The sequence below is a fragment of the Gigantopelta aegis genome, chromosome 12 (genome assembly GCF_016097555.1).
Source record: "Gigantopelta aegis isolate Gae_Host chromosome 12, Gae_host_genome, whole genome shotgun sequence".
In the NCBI taxonomy this organism is placed as follows: domain Eukaryota; kingdom Metazoa; phylum Mollusca; class Gastropoda; order Neomphalida; family Peltospiridae; genus Gigantopelta; species Gigantopelta aegis.
In genome coordinates, this window is record NC_054710.1 from 49,484,936 (window position 1) to 49,502,530 (window position 17,595).

Below are 17,595 nucleotides of genomic sequence, written 5' to 3' on the forward strand. Positions count from 1 at the left end.
TACGAAAAAGCACTGCATCAGGAACAAGTCTAATGTTTGTACTCGCGATAAAAATACGTTGGTACGTTACCGGGACTAATCATTCAATAAATTTTACACGAACGGTAAATCGGGTATGCCAAATAAAATAGTTGTTGTGCAATTTGTGCATGCCTGCTGTTCTATATTAAACAGGGCTGCGGAATTGCACTCGCCTGAAACAGTAAAATTACCAGGAAAATCAATATCAAAACCCACCAGCCCGCCGGGCGACTCGCAATTTTGAGTTTTGTGATGTTGACTTCCAAATTCATAAAACGAAACGTACACCGCATGGTGTTGTGGGTGGTCTTAATAACAGGGTTTCACTGTAGTTATTTTCCTCCTTTTTGTTTGAATTGCAAAGTAAAAGTGCTGACGAATGGTTTGTTTTATATATGGCAAATGAAGGTGGTCATGATTTGAGGAAAAATCTCAGTCTAGTGATATCTGTAGGCTAGTGTTGGTTTTTTTTACTAGCCCGAATGGCTAGTAAAACAAAATCTCATTGCACAGGCCTGATTAAATAAAAAAAAATAATAATAGTAATAATAAAAAATGTAACAAATAAAATTAAAATGTTTGACAAAATTAATTGGTACTGACCGTTGCTTATTTAGAAATGTTTACAGAGCTGTGACTATAGGTCATACGCGAGGGTCAAACGTGATTATAATTGGCTGCATCCACCTTAGTCTATGACACCGTAGGCCTAACATATTACGTATTTTTACGTATATTGTTAACAACAATCCTTCCCAGCCTCCATGAACATTTTATTATTTTTTTGGTAAATAATTTAGGTTTGATTTGAGGTAAGATAAAAAAAAAATGAAAGTACTGTAAAAAACACAAAAACAAACAACAACAACAAAACAACTCAAAACTATTTTTGTGTGCAATTTAGAAAACAATCGGCTCAGAAATAAATAACTTGTAGTAAAAAACATAGTAAGATAACAACATTCCCAGATAAAAAAAATACTATAGATAAACATACTGATACCATATCAGTATAATATTTAGATGACCTGCATCAATAAATAATAAACATTCAATTTGAATTTCATAACGAAAACATCCTTTTATTGTATTTGCAGTCTTTGACTACAAACATTCCAAAATTCAGTAACCTGAAAATCAGAAACTGCCTACTATTTTTGTGACCATTAACTTTTATTGTTTATGTTGCTTTCAGTCGCACTTATCTAGCGATTGGTAGTGCTCTTTTATTAATATTAGTTGTTCATTCTTCTTTTTGTAATAAAGAGAAATCAAAATAAATAATTTTGTTTTGGATTTGACTGATAATACAAAGTGGTCAGGTTCTTCGTAACGAGTACATCTTGGGTGATAAATTGAATTTACACTAACTTTATGAAAACGAAACTTGATTATCGTGCCACACTGCTGTGTTCAGCCAGACCCGAGCAGAAAAACGCCCACTAGACTGCTTTGTGAGATTCGCAGTAAACGAAATGGCCACGTTGGGAACCAGTCAAATAGTTTGCAAAGAAACATTCAGTAGCTGAACTTGGAGCTGTTCTCAAGAAAATGTTTCCAGACATTACTCATAGAAAAGGTCTTTAATTAATAAGATGCTAGGTGAATTAGCAATCGGCTGGCGTGAACCTAGAATATGTCAAGTAGCTTTGTGCTCGAAACATGTAGGGGGTACCTGTAAAAATAAGTACTCAAATTTTGTGCAGAACTAGGATAGTCATAGACGCTACCCGTTATCTCTGAAATATATGTCCGACGCCATATAACTGTAAATAAAATGTGTTGTTAAATAAAACATTTCCTTCCTTCATTATCTCTGAAATAAGCAGCTTGCCCCCCCATTTGTTTCTGATTCACTGTAAGGGTGTGGGATGGCTGTATTTAAATCCGTAGTGTTTATGTCCATTAATACGCTGCAGGTAGGAGTTTCAGGCACATATCTTACTGTTGTCGTCTATGAGCTAGTATTTGCTAGTATACACCCTTTAAGACTGCAGTGGCCATATTTTCGACAAAAGCCATGCCTCTGTTAAAAGAACATCAGTATCTTTAGTTGTCCAATTGGAAGTCTCATCTGAGGTGGACACAGGTAGAATGAAGAAGTAGAAGACTATGCTTACCCAGGTTTGACAAGTTGGAGAGCCAGTTACACGACCGATCCACCCAGAGTAGTGCATTACAGGGTTAACCAAGATCAACACTTACGTCTACTCCTTCAACATTCCTGCATAGAAGGATCAGAACCGCCGAAAAGGGATTCGTTGTTGGAACTATATATAGACTGGAAACATTGCCAGAGGGTGTAGGAATCAGTCTGTCAATTTAAACTGAATGACACTTTTGTAGAGGAGCAAACAAAAGTTAAGGAAGATAAAAGCTCCACAGTATTTCCTAATTCCATTCCAGCTGGACTTACAGGTAATGCTAATGAAGTTCAGAGCAGCGCCTTTTCAGTGGAATCCCACAAAGATCATTGGAATCCTGTACAAAAAAGGGAGAGTGTCATACGGGTCTTGAAATTGCAAGTTGTTACCAGCATAAGTGAGTAGTATGGGAAGGTTACATATAAGTGTAAAAGCTGCAACTGAACACACAGCTTCCATGGCCTACACTCTACAGCCCTCAGTGCAGTGCATACAGGATCAGTTCAACTAGTGTCTAGGTCAACATGCTTAATAGTGTTATAAGGGCCTACTTGTACTTAACCATTCGATTTTGCCATTTTGTAATAATGTCTTGGGATTAGGAATGGTCTTAATGGATTCATTGTTCCTGAAAACCTAACTAAAGACACAAACATTATCAATTTCGGTGTAACATGTGAAAAGTTACAAGGGAACAATGACGCGGCCGCCGTATTGGCAGCCATGTTGGATTTCACCTTTGTGTAATAATGTGTCGGGGTTAAAAATGATCAACAGAATGCATGGTCACCGCGTGTCATTTTGTTAGCTATTAGACTACTTTTCCCATCAATGTACAGTGTATGTCTACTCTGCTATATACCTTTCTCTGTTCATTTACCATATTACAATCAATTTATTGTTAGAATATGTTTATATGTCATACAATTATTGTTTTGAATAGATTTGCTTTATGTTTGTTGAAGAAATTTCTTCTCTACATATAACATACTGCCTGAATAATCTGGCAAGTTGCAGAAAAAGTATCTATATGAGTTTAGAAATGGGAGGTGCCATGGCTTAATTTTTAATAGCACCATTACACCTATACACAGTGTTTAGTGCATCTTGATCCATTGTCATGGACTGACATTTGTAATATCTCCATGCAGTATGACTAGAATAGAATAGCACCATTACACATAAACAGTGTTCAGTACATCTTGATCCATTGTCATGAACTAACATTTGTAATATCTCCATGCAGTATGGCTAGAATAGAATAGCACCATTACACATAGACAGTGTTCAGTGCATCTTGATCCATTGTCATGAACTAACATTTGTAATATCTCCATGCAGTATGACTAGAATAGAATAGCACCATTACACATAAACAGTGTTCAGTGCATCTTGATCCATTGTCATGAACTAACATTTGTAATATCTCCATGCAGTATGACTAGAATAGAATAGCACCATTACACATAAACAGTGTTCAGTGCATCTTGATCCATTGTCATGAACTAACATTTGTAATATCTCCATGCAGTATGACTAGAATAGAATAGCACCATTACACATAAACAGTGTTCAGTACATCTTGATCCATTGTCATGAACTAACATTTGTAATATCTCCATGCAGTATGGCTAGAATAGAATAGCACCATTACACATAGACAGTGTTCAGTGCGTCTTGATCCATTGTCATGAACTAACATTTGTAATATCTCCATGCAGTATGTCTCGAATAGAATAGCACCATTACACATAGACAGTGTTCATGCAGTGCATCTTGATTCATTGTCATGGACTAACATTTGTAATATCTCCATGCAGTATGACTAGAATAGAATAGCACCATTACACATAAATAGTGTTCAGTGCGTCTTGATCCATTGTCATGGACTAACATTTGTAATATCTCCATGCAGTATGTGTAGAATAAAATAGCACCATTACACATATAGACAGTGTTCAGTGCGTCTTGATCCATTGTCATGGACTAACATTTGTAATATCTCCATGCAGTATGTCTAGAATAAAATAGCACCATTACACATATAGACCGTGTTCAGTGCGTCTTGATCCATTGTCATGGACTAACATTTGTAATATCTCCATGCAGTATGTCTAGAATAAAATAGCACCATTACACATATAGACAGTGTTCAGTGCGTCTTGATCCATTGTCATGTACTAACATTAGTAATATCTTCATGCAGTATGTCTAGAATAAAATAGCACCATTACACATATAGACAGTGTTCAGTGCGTCTTGATCCATTGTCATGTACTAACATTAGTAATATCTTCATGCAGTATGTCTAGAATAAAATAGCACCATTACACATAGACAGTGTTCAGTGCGTCTTGATCCATTGTCATGTACTAACATTAGTAATATCGTCATGCAGTATGTCTAGAATAAAATAGCACAAATACACATATAGACAGCTAGCAGTGGCTGCATGTTGCTAGTACGTTGTAGGTAGTCTCGTGGAAGACATTGGGAAATTTTGAAACTTGTTAATTTTAGTAAGGAATTATAAGTGTTATATTTTAAAGCAAAGAGGCATCCTCACACACGCACACATAGACACATATTTAGGGCTGCGTACTTGTACGGATTGACCGTATTTTGTATGGTTAAAAGGCCGACTTGTACGGCGTACGGATTTTACGGCTGATTGTACGGGTACCATCACTGCAAAAGTACGGGTTCTTAATATATTAAAAAAAAGTATTTTAATGTGCAAATTATGGTCAAATAAAGCTTTCATTCACATACTTTCTCAATCTTGTACTTTTTTCATTGTCATTGCTTATACATCCCCTCCGTTCAAAATCGCCCCGTGGAACACATGCAGCCGACCCCAGTTACACACACCTGCAGCCGGCATAATCGGTCGAATTTGCTACTTGCTGTACATGAAGTGACATCTGTTGATAGTACAAAGCACACGAAGCAGTCTATTCTACTGTAAAATCATTTATTTTCGCGCAAAAAAAAACATTTACCGCGAAATTTACGACCCCATGAAAAATTAATCCAACAAGACTGGTTCCTTATTAATGCTAAATACATGCTTAAAACCAGTCTTCAGGAATTACGAGTGTTTCGCGCCTTCACGGTCGTTAAATCTATTCAGTACTTAATTAGTGTCTGATTATATTGATGTAGTAAACTGGGGGGGGGGGGGGGGGGTGTCTTATAATAAATTCTCCATCGATGTCATTTGTCGATGACGTGGCATGAGTGAATGAGAACACGGAAGTGTCGTAAGTGTCGACTGGTGATTACAGTTTATTGTTATCAGTGTCTTTCTGCACCTGTATCCATGCCTGAAAACTTAAGCTGGGTTTATACTTTTGACGCCATCACCCGCCGTAATACGCTATAGTATACAGCCGCAGCCGGTGGCTGCCGGCGTTCGTCAGCGCATAGGTTTATACTTTAAACATCAGCGAGCACTCGCTGTAAACCGGCGCATGTCGGCATCAAAAGTTCCAGAGATCAATTGCGTTGGAACTTTCAAGATGTGCGCTTGCAAACGCCAATAATTCAGCCAATCAGAAGTAGCCACATCATTTAAGAACACACATAATAGGTAGTTTTACTCACTTAGGCCTACTCGGTTTACTCATTGTCTGATTGGGTTTTTCCCCGTCCCAAGCATTGCTTCACAACTGGACAAAGGTCAAGGTATGTTTAGTCCTGTCTGTGAGATGATGGATATAAAATATGCCTTGCTACTAACGAAAACATGTAGTGGGTTTCTCCTGAAACTGTCAGAATGACCATTATGTTTTTCACGTCCAATAGCCGATGATTAAACAGTTAATGTGCTATTGTGGCATCGTTAAATACAAATAAACTTTACTTTCAATTATAACTGCTGCATTAGCATTTATGTCAGCCATCTTAACATCTGGTAAAATTGAAATATCTCTGTGGAGCCTTGACAATAGGTCGGCGCCTGCGAGCGTTGATTTACAATGATGCTAAACGCGCGGTTATGTGACTGCCGGCAGTCGCCAGCTGACGCTCCCAACCAGTTTAGTGTATGCTAGCGAATTACGGCGTCAAAAGTATAAGCCCAGCTTTAATATTCTGTTCCCGCGCCCTATCTCAAACACGTGCTGTGCAAGTTAGTTCCACAGGACTCGTACGGGTCATGAAAATCCTGGAAAGTCGTGAAATTTGTAAATAGCATATATATATATATATATATATATATATATATATGTATATATATATATATATATATATATATATGTGTGTATGTGTATGTGTATGTGTATGTGTATGTGTATGTGTATGTGTATGTGTATGTGTATGTATATGTATATGTATACATATATATATATAGTATTAAAGAACGAAACAGCTGTTTTACGGCATTGCCTTAATGGGTTACAGTTTGAAACAGTTCTTTAAGTCATGACTTTTTTCAACAATAGCTTATAGCAAAACGATTGAGGCGAGCAATAAACTACTCGCCAGTTTTAAGTTTTAGGCGAGTATGAGGCGCGCGCGAGTCGCTGCTCGCCTGTATATATATGTAGGAGGATGGAACAACTGTCTTTAAGGTAAACTGATTTCGAGTGGTGAACTAGTTGAAACTGGAAACATTACGAAGAGCGTTTAAACGGGGTCGCTTCGTTTACTTTCTGTCTGTCTGTCCATCGGTCTCACATATAGTATTCTGGGTGGGGTTTTTTTTTTTTTTTTTTTTTTGGGGGGGGGGGGGGGGGTTTGGTGCTGAAATTAAAAAAAAATATGGGTGCTGAGATTTTGACTATAGCTTTATCATGTACTGTTACAGATCTATCCATTTTTCACAGAGTTGTGACCCTCGAACTTATGAGATAGAAAAATGTGTTTGGCCAGTTGGGGACATGTTTTACTTCAGCAGTACTCCCAGAATATACCGGCCTCGGTGGCGTCGTGGTTAGACCATCGGTCTGCAGGCTGGTAGGTACTGGGTTCGGATCCCAGTCAAGGCATGGAATTTTTAATCCAGATACCGACTCCATGCCCTGAGTGAGTGCTCCGCAAGGCTCAATGGGTAGGTGTAAACCACTTGCACCGACCAGTGATTCATAACTGGTTCAACAAAGGCCATGGTTTGTGCTATCCTGCCTGTGGGAAGCGCAACTAAAAGATCCCTTGCTGTTAATCGGAAAGAGTAGCCCATGTAGTGGCGACAGCGGGTTTCCTCTCAAAATCTGTGAGGTCCTTAACCATATGTCTGACACTATATAACCGTAAATAAAATGTATTGAGTGCGTCGTTAAATAAAACATGTGTTTCTTTTTTTACTCCCAGAATACTTGTTTACATTATACTGATTGGTGACTTTAGTTATATTGAGCATTATTTTTATTCATGTTTCCTAATTGTCATGCATTCAGGGTGTTAACCTTGAGACCACTGGATTAACTGTAACAAATATAGGATGATTAGGTACAGCTGTAAAAGTCATCACTTTTTTGTTGTCTGTGCATGAAAGGATATAAAATGTGTATAATACGAGGTGGTATCAAAAAGTTCCGAGACTAGGCCTATATACAAGAAAGTATTCACTTGATTCAAGTTTGGGCACCATCCCCTTCAAAATAGTCCCCTTGTGCAGCGATACAGCGCTCCCAGCGGCCTTGCCACTGCTGTTGCCACTGCTGGAACGCGTTCTGAAAGTCTTGTTATCCAAGCGTGTCAAGCACCTTCTGCGATTTGCACAGGATCTCCTCCACAGTGTCAAAACGGCGACTCTTCAGCTGCAACTTCATCTTCGGGAAGAAGTCGCAAGGGGCCAAATCTGGCGAGTAGGGCGGGTGCGATAGGGACACCATGTGTTACGAGAGCTCGGTGAGAGGGTGCATTGTCGTCATGAAGTATCCAATTGCCTTCGCGCCACAGTTCAGGCAGTTTCCGCCGAATGTCCTCCCTCAGACGCCTCAGAACATTGCAGTAGAACTAGCTGTTGACGGTCTGGCCCCCGGGGACGAATTCACGGTGAACAACCCCGTGAATGTTGACGAAAACGATGACCATGCGGGGTTGAGCTCGTGGAAGGTCGTCATCCAGTAATGTTCTGCCGCTCTTGAAGTGTGCGTGCTACTCAAAACACCTCGCACGACTCATTGCTTCATTGCAATACACATGACGAATCATGTCAAAAGTCTCAGTTGCAGATTTACTGAGTTTGATGCAGAATTTGATGTTCGCTCTCTGCTCTAGTTTGCAGTCCATGATGAAATCGCAAATGTGCCCGTGCACATGGTCACAAAAACTCCCGTAGCACAACACAAAATGTTCACAGAACGACGCCACTCGGTAGACTGCCTGATGACGGTTACTTCTAACCCCCACAGCAGTACGGGGATGCCCGTACTGCCATCTGTTGGCGTGCTATGGAAGTAGTCTCGAAACTTTTTGATACCACCTCGTATATATATATATATATATATATATATATACATATATATATATATATATATATATATATATATATATATATATATATATATATATATACAATTTGTTTTATTATTATTATTATTATTTTTTTTTTTTGGTGGGATTTTGTTCTTGTGACGGTATTTTAGAGCAGTAATGTGTGTAATTATGAAGAAAATATGTAAGTTAAATTTGCTGACTTTTACTAATTTGTGTTCAGACACTTTATTCTCAACTCTCTGACCAGAATTTGTACTAAACACAATGAACTGTTTAGTTCTACGTGTCTGGGAACAGAAAAGTAACATTTGACAATTTTATGTAAAAAAAATCAATCAAAATAGCAGAACATATAACTAATTGAAAAGAGTGCATGCGGTTCAGAGCTCGTTGATCAAAATGTGACTGCAGTATCACGAATGTAGTAAAGTAAACTGAACACTTTTCATTTTAATCAGACAAATGGCCTGTCTGCCAGTTGGCCTGCACTATTGCAATCGTTGGGATCATTATTGTTGGGGAATTATCACTGTACAAATGGTGAACCAGCAAAATGACAGTATATCTAAAGACGACACTCGTGGCTGCAGTCACGTCTTGTCACAACGTCCCTCTGATGAGTGCATACATTGGTGATTTACGTGTGTGTAAGAGTTATAGCTGTGCATAATATTGCTATGTTAATTAGTAATGTTGTCTATTTCTAGGTGATCCAGAGCGCATGTCTGCCTTAAGTGCAGGTTCTATCTCGGGAATTGTGATCGCTGTTGTTCTGGCTCTTGCTATTCCTACTGTGTGGGTACTGTATAACAGGTAATTAGAATAGAATAAAATAGAATAGATGTTTAACGCCACCCCAGAAGAAAATATGCATCGGCCATTGCGTGTCAGACAAGAGTTAATAAAATCATGAGTAGAGAAACTTTAATAACTCGAATTTGAAAGGGGCAACGAAATGGTTTGATTTTCAGAAGTTCGTATAGAACACCTCAAAAGTGAAACGGTATTGCAGATGGATGAGTTCATTTAATTTTGTAATAATGTTTGGTGGTTACGTAATACTTAACGCGTAACGTCAGGAATGAGCCTTAGAACTAGAGAAACAATTTACCTGTTTTTTGCGGGATGACACATAGTCATACATTGCAATGTTCTGTAATAATACACCTCCCAGTAAGCCAGCAATAAGTATATCCAGTACTATATATATATTATTTTTCAATACAAAATAAAATACCATTGTCAAATTGGCTACACAACAAGTCGAAATAATTAACAATGTTTTTTCCATGCATTAACCTACGTACTGAAATGATACACGGAGTGTTTTCTTAGTTAAGTGGTCTATGCTGTTAGTTGCTTCTGCCTGTGATTCCTGATTGGCAGGTGCGATTGGTAACCAGACACACAAATGCATACCGGTATTGTGAAATATTACCTGTCGCCACTAAAATGGTAATAGACATGGTTTATTACTGTAAATAGTTCTGTAAAACCACAGAACTGACCAATTGCGTAGTCCCAAAGAAACAAAAATTATCACTTGGGTATCGTGGGTTGTCGTTTTTGCTCCAACGTAGCATATCAATAGGCCTAATGGTGTACATTTTTCCTTTGGATTATTTAACAGAGAAAAATACTATAACCCCATTTTGTTCCGTTAATGCAACTTGAATATTTCAGTGTTGGAGATTAAACATTTTGGGCAGTATCCCAGATGGATACTAACATTTCAAAATCTGGTATCCAACCTGAGAATTTAGTATCCTACTTAAATGAAATTCATAAATAACATCGTAACAAACTTGGATGACACTGTTCTCGTTCCCAGTCTACTGCAACGCCGCAATCGCGGAATTTGTGAAATTCGCAATCAAACAGAATCTATTTTTGAATAATACTAACATAAATTAATATTTAGTAGTCATTTATAAGTGTTTCTGACATTATTAATGATAAACCTACCTGTATCAATTTTCTGCAGATGTGAAATCAATATCTCAAATAAAATTTGAAGGGAGGAAACATCCAACAAAAACAATAGCGACTTAGCGGTTCCCAGTCTATTGCTACGCCACTATTACTCCAGCGTAGCATTAGACTGGGATGGGGGAGATATTGTTATGGCATAGCATTAGACTGGGTACGAGCTCGAAAATACTGTTACTTAACTTCACTAGTAAATGACGACTTTCACTATTTAGCGAAAAATAAAAACGCAGGATTAAAAAAACAAACAAAAAACAACATTATATGGTATCCCGGTGGGATACTGGGTTCTTGAAGTCTGGTATCCAAGATTAAATTCTGGTATCCTCGTGATATTGGGATACCGTTAATCTCGAACACTGTATTTAGTTAAATAGTTTATTATATTATTACGTCATTTATGCTGTTTTACGAGTCAGGTTGATCAAAGAGAAGCGCCTTCTCGAAAATTACTGCTTTTGTTTACATTGTACATACAGGAGATGGTCAGGAGCTGACGTCACTTCGCCCAAAGCTATCCCACCGGACGTCACAAAAACGAAACAAAATTGCTACCCCCAGTTAGCAGAAATAATTATGTTTTATTTTATTAACTCAAAAATTACGCGTTTTTCATTTGCTAAAGTGTCAGTATGTGTTGGTGGTCCGGGTATGCATCTTTCCAACACATAAGGCTCTTGTTTGAGTTGACCCTACCTTTAAGAACTCGCTCTGGGTTGCAGCCAGTACCAGGCTCCAAACCCTGCACCTACCAGCCTGTAGTCCGATGGCTTAACCATTGTGCCAGCGAGGCTGGTTTTAAACGACTCCGTTCGCACACGCACCGATTACCAAACACATAGTCCTTCGTTCTGCTTGGTGGGCGATCTATTAATCTGTAATTAATACCTGTATCCTCGAGAGGCTGGAATCAGCCGACACACCCGAGCTTTGCTTGGCTGATGTTTCATTCTTCTTTAAAATACTATAAGCACCTATAGCTTTATCATTTGAATTTTGAAGTGTGTTAGTATTAAATTGAATAGCAATTCGAGCGGGAACATCGCTTCAGTTCGAGAGTTCAACAGTTTTGAGTGTGTGTGTGTGTGTGTGTGTGTGTGTGTGTGTATATATATATATATATATATATATATATATGTGTGTGTGTGTGTGTGGATGTGTGTGGGTGGGTGGGTGGGTATGTGTGTGTGTATGTATGAGTGCGCGTTTGGGTAGTTATTCTTAAATATCAGTGGGGTTGTTTGAAGTTTCTAACCAAATGTATTCTGTTAATTCCATTGCTTTAATGTAATTTTCAATTTAGCTTGCATTAATGTGAAAATGTAGCCATGAATAGACAACACAGGAGTTGATGCAGGAATGATTTATTAAAAAGAGAGGGGTATTTGTTTAAAATTATGAAAAACTGGTGGTAACCAGGATTTTTATATTCGCGGCACCCATACTGGCAGGGAAGGGGGGAGGGGCACCGAAAATGGCTACGAGTCGGAGCAAATATATAAGGTTATGGTAAACACGAAGAGGGAACACTTTTATATTAAAAAAAATTATATCTAAAGATTTCAGGGCAATTTAGTCGTGTTTTGCTACTTTTTCTATAATAACAACTAATACGTGTTTCTCTATAGTTAGGCCATGCTTTCAAAGAAATTACTTAGGAATATGTTCTCAAACCTATTTGTTGCCTTTCGGTTGGAAAGTTATTAAGGGGACTACAGTGCTGACTATAATGGCTGGGACATTTTAATAGTAATAATAATAAATATTGCACATTTTGTCATGCATCTGTCAGTTATTTTGATGATGTTTCTGCTGAATACTTTGTGATCTTTATTTTTACGTGGAAAGTGCTTGGGTAGAAATTTGAGTACTGCCTTTCAAAAATGTATTTACTCGGTTGTGCTATATGTTCTTTCTTTTATTATTTCTGGGTGTACTCCACGGTTCACATCTTGGATTAATTGAAGTTTCTTTATAGTTACTTCCATTTAGAGCTTTGCTGTAGGAGGTTGGCACTTTTAAAACGGTCCCTGGTCGGGGGATAAGTATGAGATTTGTTTCCTGATGGAAAGGGGATGATTTTCTGCGATCATGGAAAAACGGATACAATAACATAAAATCTTTTTATATTTTGTTCAGTATCATTTCTTTATAACATCTTTATTTTTTTCTTGCTTAAACTTAGTTATAAATATTTATATTATTTTGGCATGTGTATACTATTATTTAAGAAAAGACTTAGCATTAGTTTTATTAATGTGTAGTTAGGGTCCAAAGTTGAGAAGAAAACATAAATTGCGAAAAATATACCTGCATACCAGGGGTGGTTTGACCACGTAGGCAATTACTCAGCATAATGAGCTTTTAACATGAGTAACTCATGTGCATATGCTATATATGTACCACGTTTTGACTTTGTGGCTCAACTCCTTGATAGTAAAATGAACTTACATTTATAACCCCCGTTCAAGAGCTCATGAAATTATCAATTGATTTTGGAGGCTTTTTGGATGCTAGTAACCTTTTTTAATTATAAATACATCAATACCTATAAAGTTTAGTTTATTATCATTCAGAAATTATATTTTTTTATATTTTGGGGGACTATTACTCCCTGATTATTTATCACAGATACAAACTGTTATTTGATTTAAAGTATATACCTATAGATGTGTCTTAATGAGAAAGCTTATCTGAATCATTGAAATATTTATGTGTAGTTAGGGTCCATAGTTGAGAAGAAAACAAAAATTTATCCAGCTTTTAATATGATTAACTAATACATGTTTGGTATGTATGTACCACATTTAAACCTTGTGTCTCAACTCCTTGATAGGTACATGTAAATGAACATTTGTTTAAATATTGGTAAATATCCCCTCGGGATGAGTCGTTTTTCATACAATATCACTACTCTATCGACATCATTTTTAGGTCTGTAGATTTGTTAACCTTAAAACATTTCACACTAAAATCAATGAAAATTTGGTACATATATGTATACATATATATGCATATAGTAAATTCATATTAGTTACTCAGTCATATTAAAAGTTCCTATAGGTGAACTATGAAAATTAGATGAGAAATCAAATTGGAAGAGTGGTGGTGTTGTGCATTACATACATGTATACAAACAAGTATACATGTGTACATTAAGACTATATCATCTCAACGACTCATCGCTAGGGGATAATTACTAGTATTTTTCAGATCTTTCTGGATACATTTTGATTTTAAAAAATGAAAAAGTGCAGTTTTGGTGCACTAATGTTTACTTCGTTCATGAGTACGGGGGTTTTAAATATACGTTCATTTAACTATCAAGGTACATATATAGCAAATGCACATGAGTTACTCATCTTAAAAGCTCATGGGCTGGGTTATTGCCCACGTGGTCAAACCATCTCATCTTTGGAACCTAACTACACATTAATATTTCATTTGATTCAGATAAGCTTTCTCATAAAGAAACATCTATAGGTATATACTTCAAATCAAATAATAGTTTGTATCTGTGATAAATAATCAGGAAGTAATAGTTCCCCAAAATATGAGTTACTCATGTTAAAAGCTCATTATGCTGGGTAATTGCCTACGTGGTCAAACCACCTCTGGTATGTAGGTATATTTTTCACAATTTATTTTTTCTTCTCAACTTTGGGCCCTAACTACACATTAATAAAACATTTGATTCATATAAGCTTTCTCATTAAGAAACATCTATAGGTATATACTTCAAATCGAATAACAGTTTGTATCTGTGATAAATAATCAGGGAGTAATAGCCTCCCAAAATATAAGAAATATAATTTCTGAATGATAAAAAAACACAAAAACGTTAGGGGTCTCCAGGTCAGATATGTACAAAATGAGTGCAGTTATAGATTATCCAGGTATGAATTAGCTAATATAGCAAATTGCAGCTTGATATCTTTATAATGCATTAAGTTATTAGCATTCAAAAGGTGCCCGAAATTACATGACACAGTCGCAAATGTCAAAAATGGGACAACGGGCCCTGCATTTGATCAACCATAATTTTAAAACTAATTAGAATTTGACCCTAAAATGTTGCATGCGTCCATTATTTATATGGAAGTATAAATGGGTGAAATTTTATATAATTTGGTGACCCGGGAACCTCTGATTGAGTTGGCACGGAATGACCCTATTGAAACATGTTCTTTGTGGTCAAATTTATTCACCTTCGTTATGAGTGGTCCTTTATGAAATCACACATTTCACCCCTAGTGCTGTTGTGAACCGTGATATTATCATTGTATGGGTTTTATTGAGTATACTCGTGTTTATTTATTGCCAAATTATTATACTTTCAAAATATAACATTTGCATCAACTTGTGTTTTGTGTTGTTTTTAATACTTTGAAAAAAAATAATTGGTATACTTTCTTTTGATCGTCAGTTTATATATATATATAACTTAGCAAGAATTCAGCAAATATTTTGTTTTAATTAGGGCCTCCTTACCAAAATTAGCACTCCGCTTCTGATTGCTTGAGGTGGTAATTTTTCTTATGGCGTTCTTCGTTGTAGTTTGGAAGTGCTCATTTACCTTTCGATATTGAATGTATTCAGCCATCAACCATTTTTTTTTTTAAATTGTGTTAAGCCATCTATCCGTGTTAGTAAATTTCCAGATTCGTAAGCAGATTTACCTACAAGTCCTCTGCATCTTCGCTCCCATATCATATGTGTGGAAAAAGGAATTCTTTCCATGTCGTTCGCTTTATGACACATTCTACCTTCACCAATAAACAGTTAGCACATTCATTCTGTATTGCAATGATATAGGCGAATGTAATTGCAGACATTATTTTTAGTGTTGAAAAACATTGCTCCAACACAATAAATACAACTGTTTTCGTTTTAAGAGATAGTTGTGAAAGTGAGTAAAAACTAAGTCATAGCAATACTGTTTGTATGATGTTTTAACATACTAGTTGTTACCAAGATTATGACACTAGTGAAAGAAATTGTGTTCGTAATTTGCTAAGGACAACGTCTTGATAACTCGTTAATAATTTGTTATCCTCTATTTATTCCGGTTATTTCAATACTAATCTTTGATATAATAACACATTGATATTTTTGTTATTATAACACTAAAAGAAATATTACAATTTGTGCCATGTAACATTAGGAATAAATCATAGATTATATTTATTTCCAGGCAAATAAAGAAGAAAGCTGAAGATGTGCAGAATGAGTCTAATAACTAACGGAAACCAAAATCAAGTTCACAACTCTGCATGTTTCTGCAATTAGTACCTGAATAAGGAAGACAGAAACATGCTAATGCTAGAACTCCAGTTGTCTTGTTTTCAATTTGTATGAAACTGCATCAGTAAATAAGGCTCTTTTTTGTTGGTGTTCCAGTATTTTACATTTGGTTGGATTTTTAAAATAAATTTGCTGCTGAAATTATATTATCGTAGTCAGAAGTGCAGTATTTCACTAGTTTTACATTAGTTGTCAAAAATAACAATTGTTTGTTTGCATAAAACGGTAACTGATGAATTGGCTTGTTACTGTATAATGAATAATGTTAAAATTCATATAAAAATACATTATTAGTTCTAATATTTTCACAAACAAAAGGGGGAGGGGCATAACAATTATGAACTGTATACATTATATCTCAAAATGCTGAAACAGCAAGTTTAGACAGTTTTACTTGAATTGTTACTTATAATCAATCAAGCAGTACGAAGACATTAAAAGCAGAATTGCATGTGCAATTACTTTATTTAACTGTTTCATTTATACAATGCGTTTTTGTCCTAATATGTTTAACAGCCAATACCTGATTTTGCCTTCCAATATTTTCGAACGTGTATACTAAAAATATATATATATTACAAAATAAAATGAAAAATGACTGCTAAAATATTAGGACAACTACACTAGATATACAGACGCTGGTATTCAAAACAAGAACATGTATTTTATCTGTAATTTTAGTCACAAAGACTGTTCATTGGAAAGAATTAAGAATTATTTTATTTATTTACACTTAGAATGTTCATCGGTTACCATTTCATGCAAACAAGCTATACAAATCACTTGATCCCATATACAATATGTGTATAAATAACTCGGGAATATCAGAATGGTAAAGTTAATGAAAAAAAACAAGTGTCGAAGCTGTCATTATGTAACTTTGACACTACATGTTTAAGATGATTTACGATTTTTCATGTGATTTTTATTTATATTGCAGTATATTATTGTCTTATATTTCATGTATTTTATTGTCTTGTTCATATTTCATTTCTAGTTTTTTTAATTTTCTTCTTTATATTTCTATTTCTATTTTTATTTTAATGTTTTTATAATTGAATCTATTCTTTGTTTTATATTATATTCTATTTCTATTTCATTTACAACAATTTATTCTGTTTCAGTATCTTTTTTTTAGTTTTTTGTTTTGTTTTTGTTTTGGGGGGGTTCTGTGGGTTTTTTGAGCGGGGTGCTTCGTAGGTGGGGGCTTCTTTTCTTTTTTGGTTTTGTTTGTTTGCCTTTCGTTTTAAAATAATAACATACTCAAGTTATGAACTAGGAGCTGTATGATTACAATTTATTTTACTGTATACTTTGCATTCCCAGGTCAGTCTAGGATCGATCCCCGTCGGCCCAATGGGCATAAGTGGTATATCAAAGGTCGTGGTATGTGTTGTCTTGTCTGTGGGATTACACATATCAACGATCCCTTGCTTCTAATGGAAAAATGTAACGGGTTTTCCATCCAGGACAATATATCAAAATTACCATTTATTAAATGTAATGTTTCATACCCAATAGCCGATGATTAAACGAAACAAACTTTAACTGTGTATTCCTAAAAACGAGTAAAAAGTGTTATTCCTTGTGTAGCCTTAATGTAAGTGTCTTACAAAATACGAAAACAATATGTTCAAAACTTTATCCGAAAACAAGGATGTCTCATACTTGACTTAATTTTAATGTTTTCAGT

At 35.9% G+C, this 17,595-nt stretch overlaps 1 protein-coding gene across 1 annotated transcript in view; it reads left to right on the forward strand.

Annotated features, from left to right (window-relative positions):
* LOC121386694 overlaps positions 1-16,889 on the forward strand; it is a 55,207-nt gene extending 38,318 nt beyond the window's left edge. Inside the window, exons 5-6 of the mRNA XM_041517686.1 lie at positions 9,317-9,422; positions 15,793-16,889. Coding sequence (XP_041373620.1) covers positions 9,317-9,422; positions 15,793-15,841 — 155 coding nt within the window. The 3' untranslated portion in view covers positions 15,842-16,889. The remainder of the gene's footprint in view (positions 1-9,316; positions 9,423-15,792) is intronic.
* The last annotated feature ends 706 nt before the right edge of the window (positions 16,890-17,595 follow it).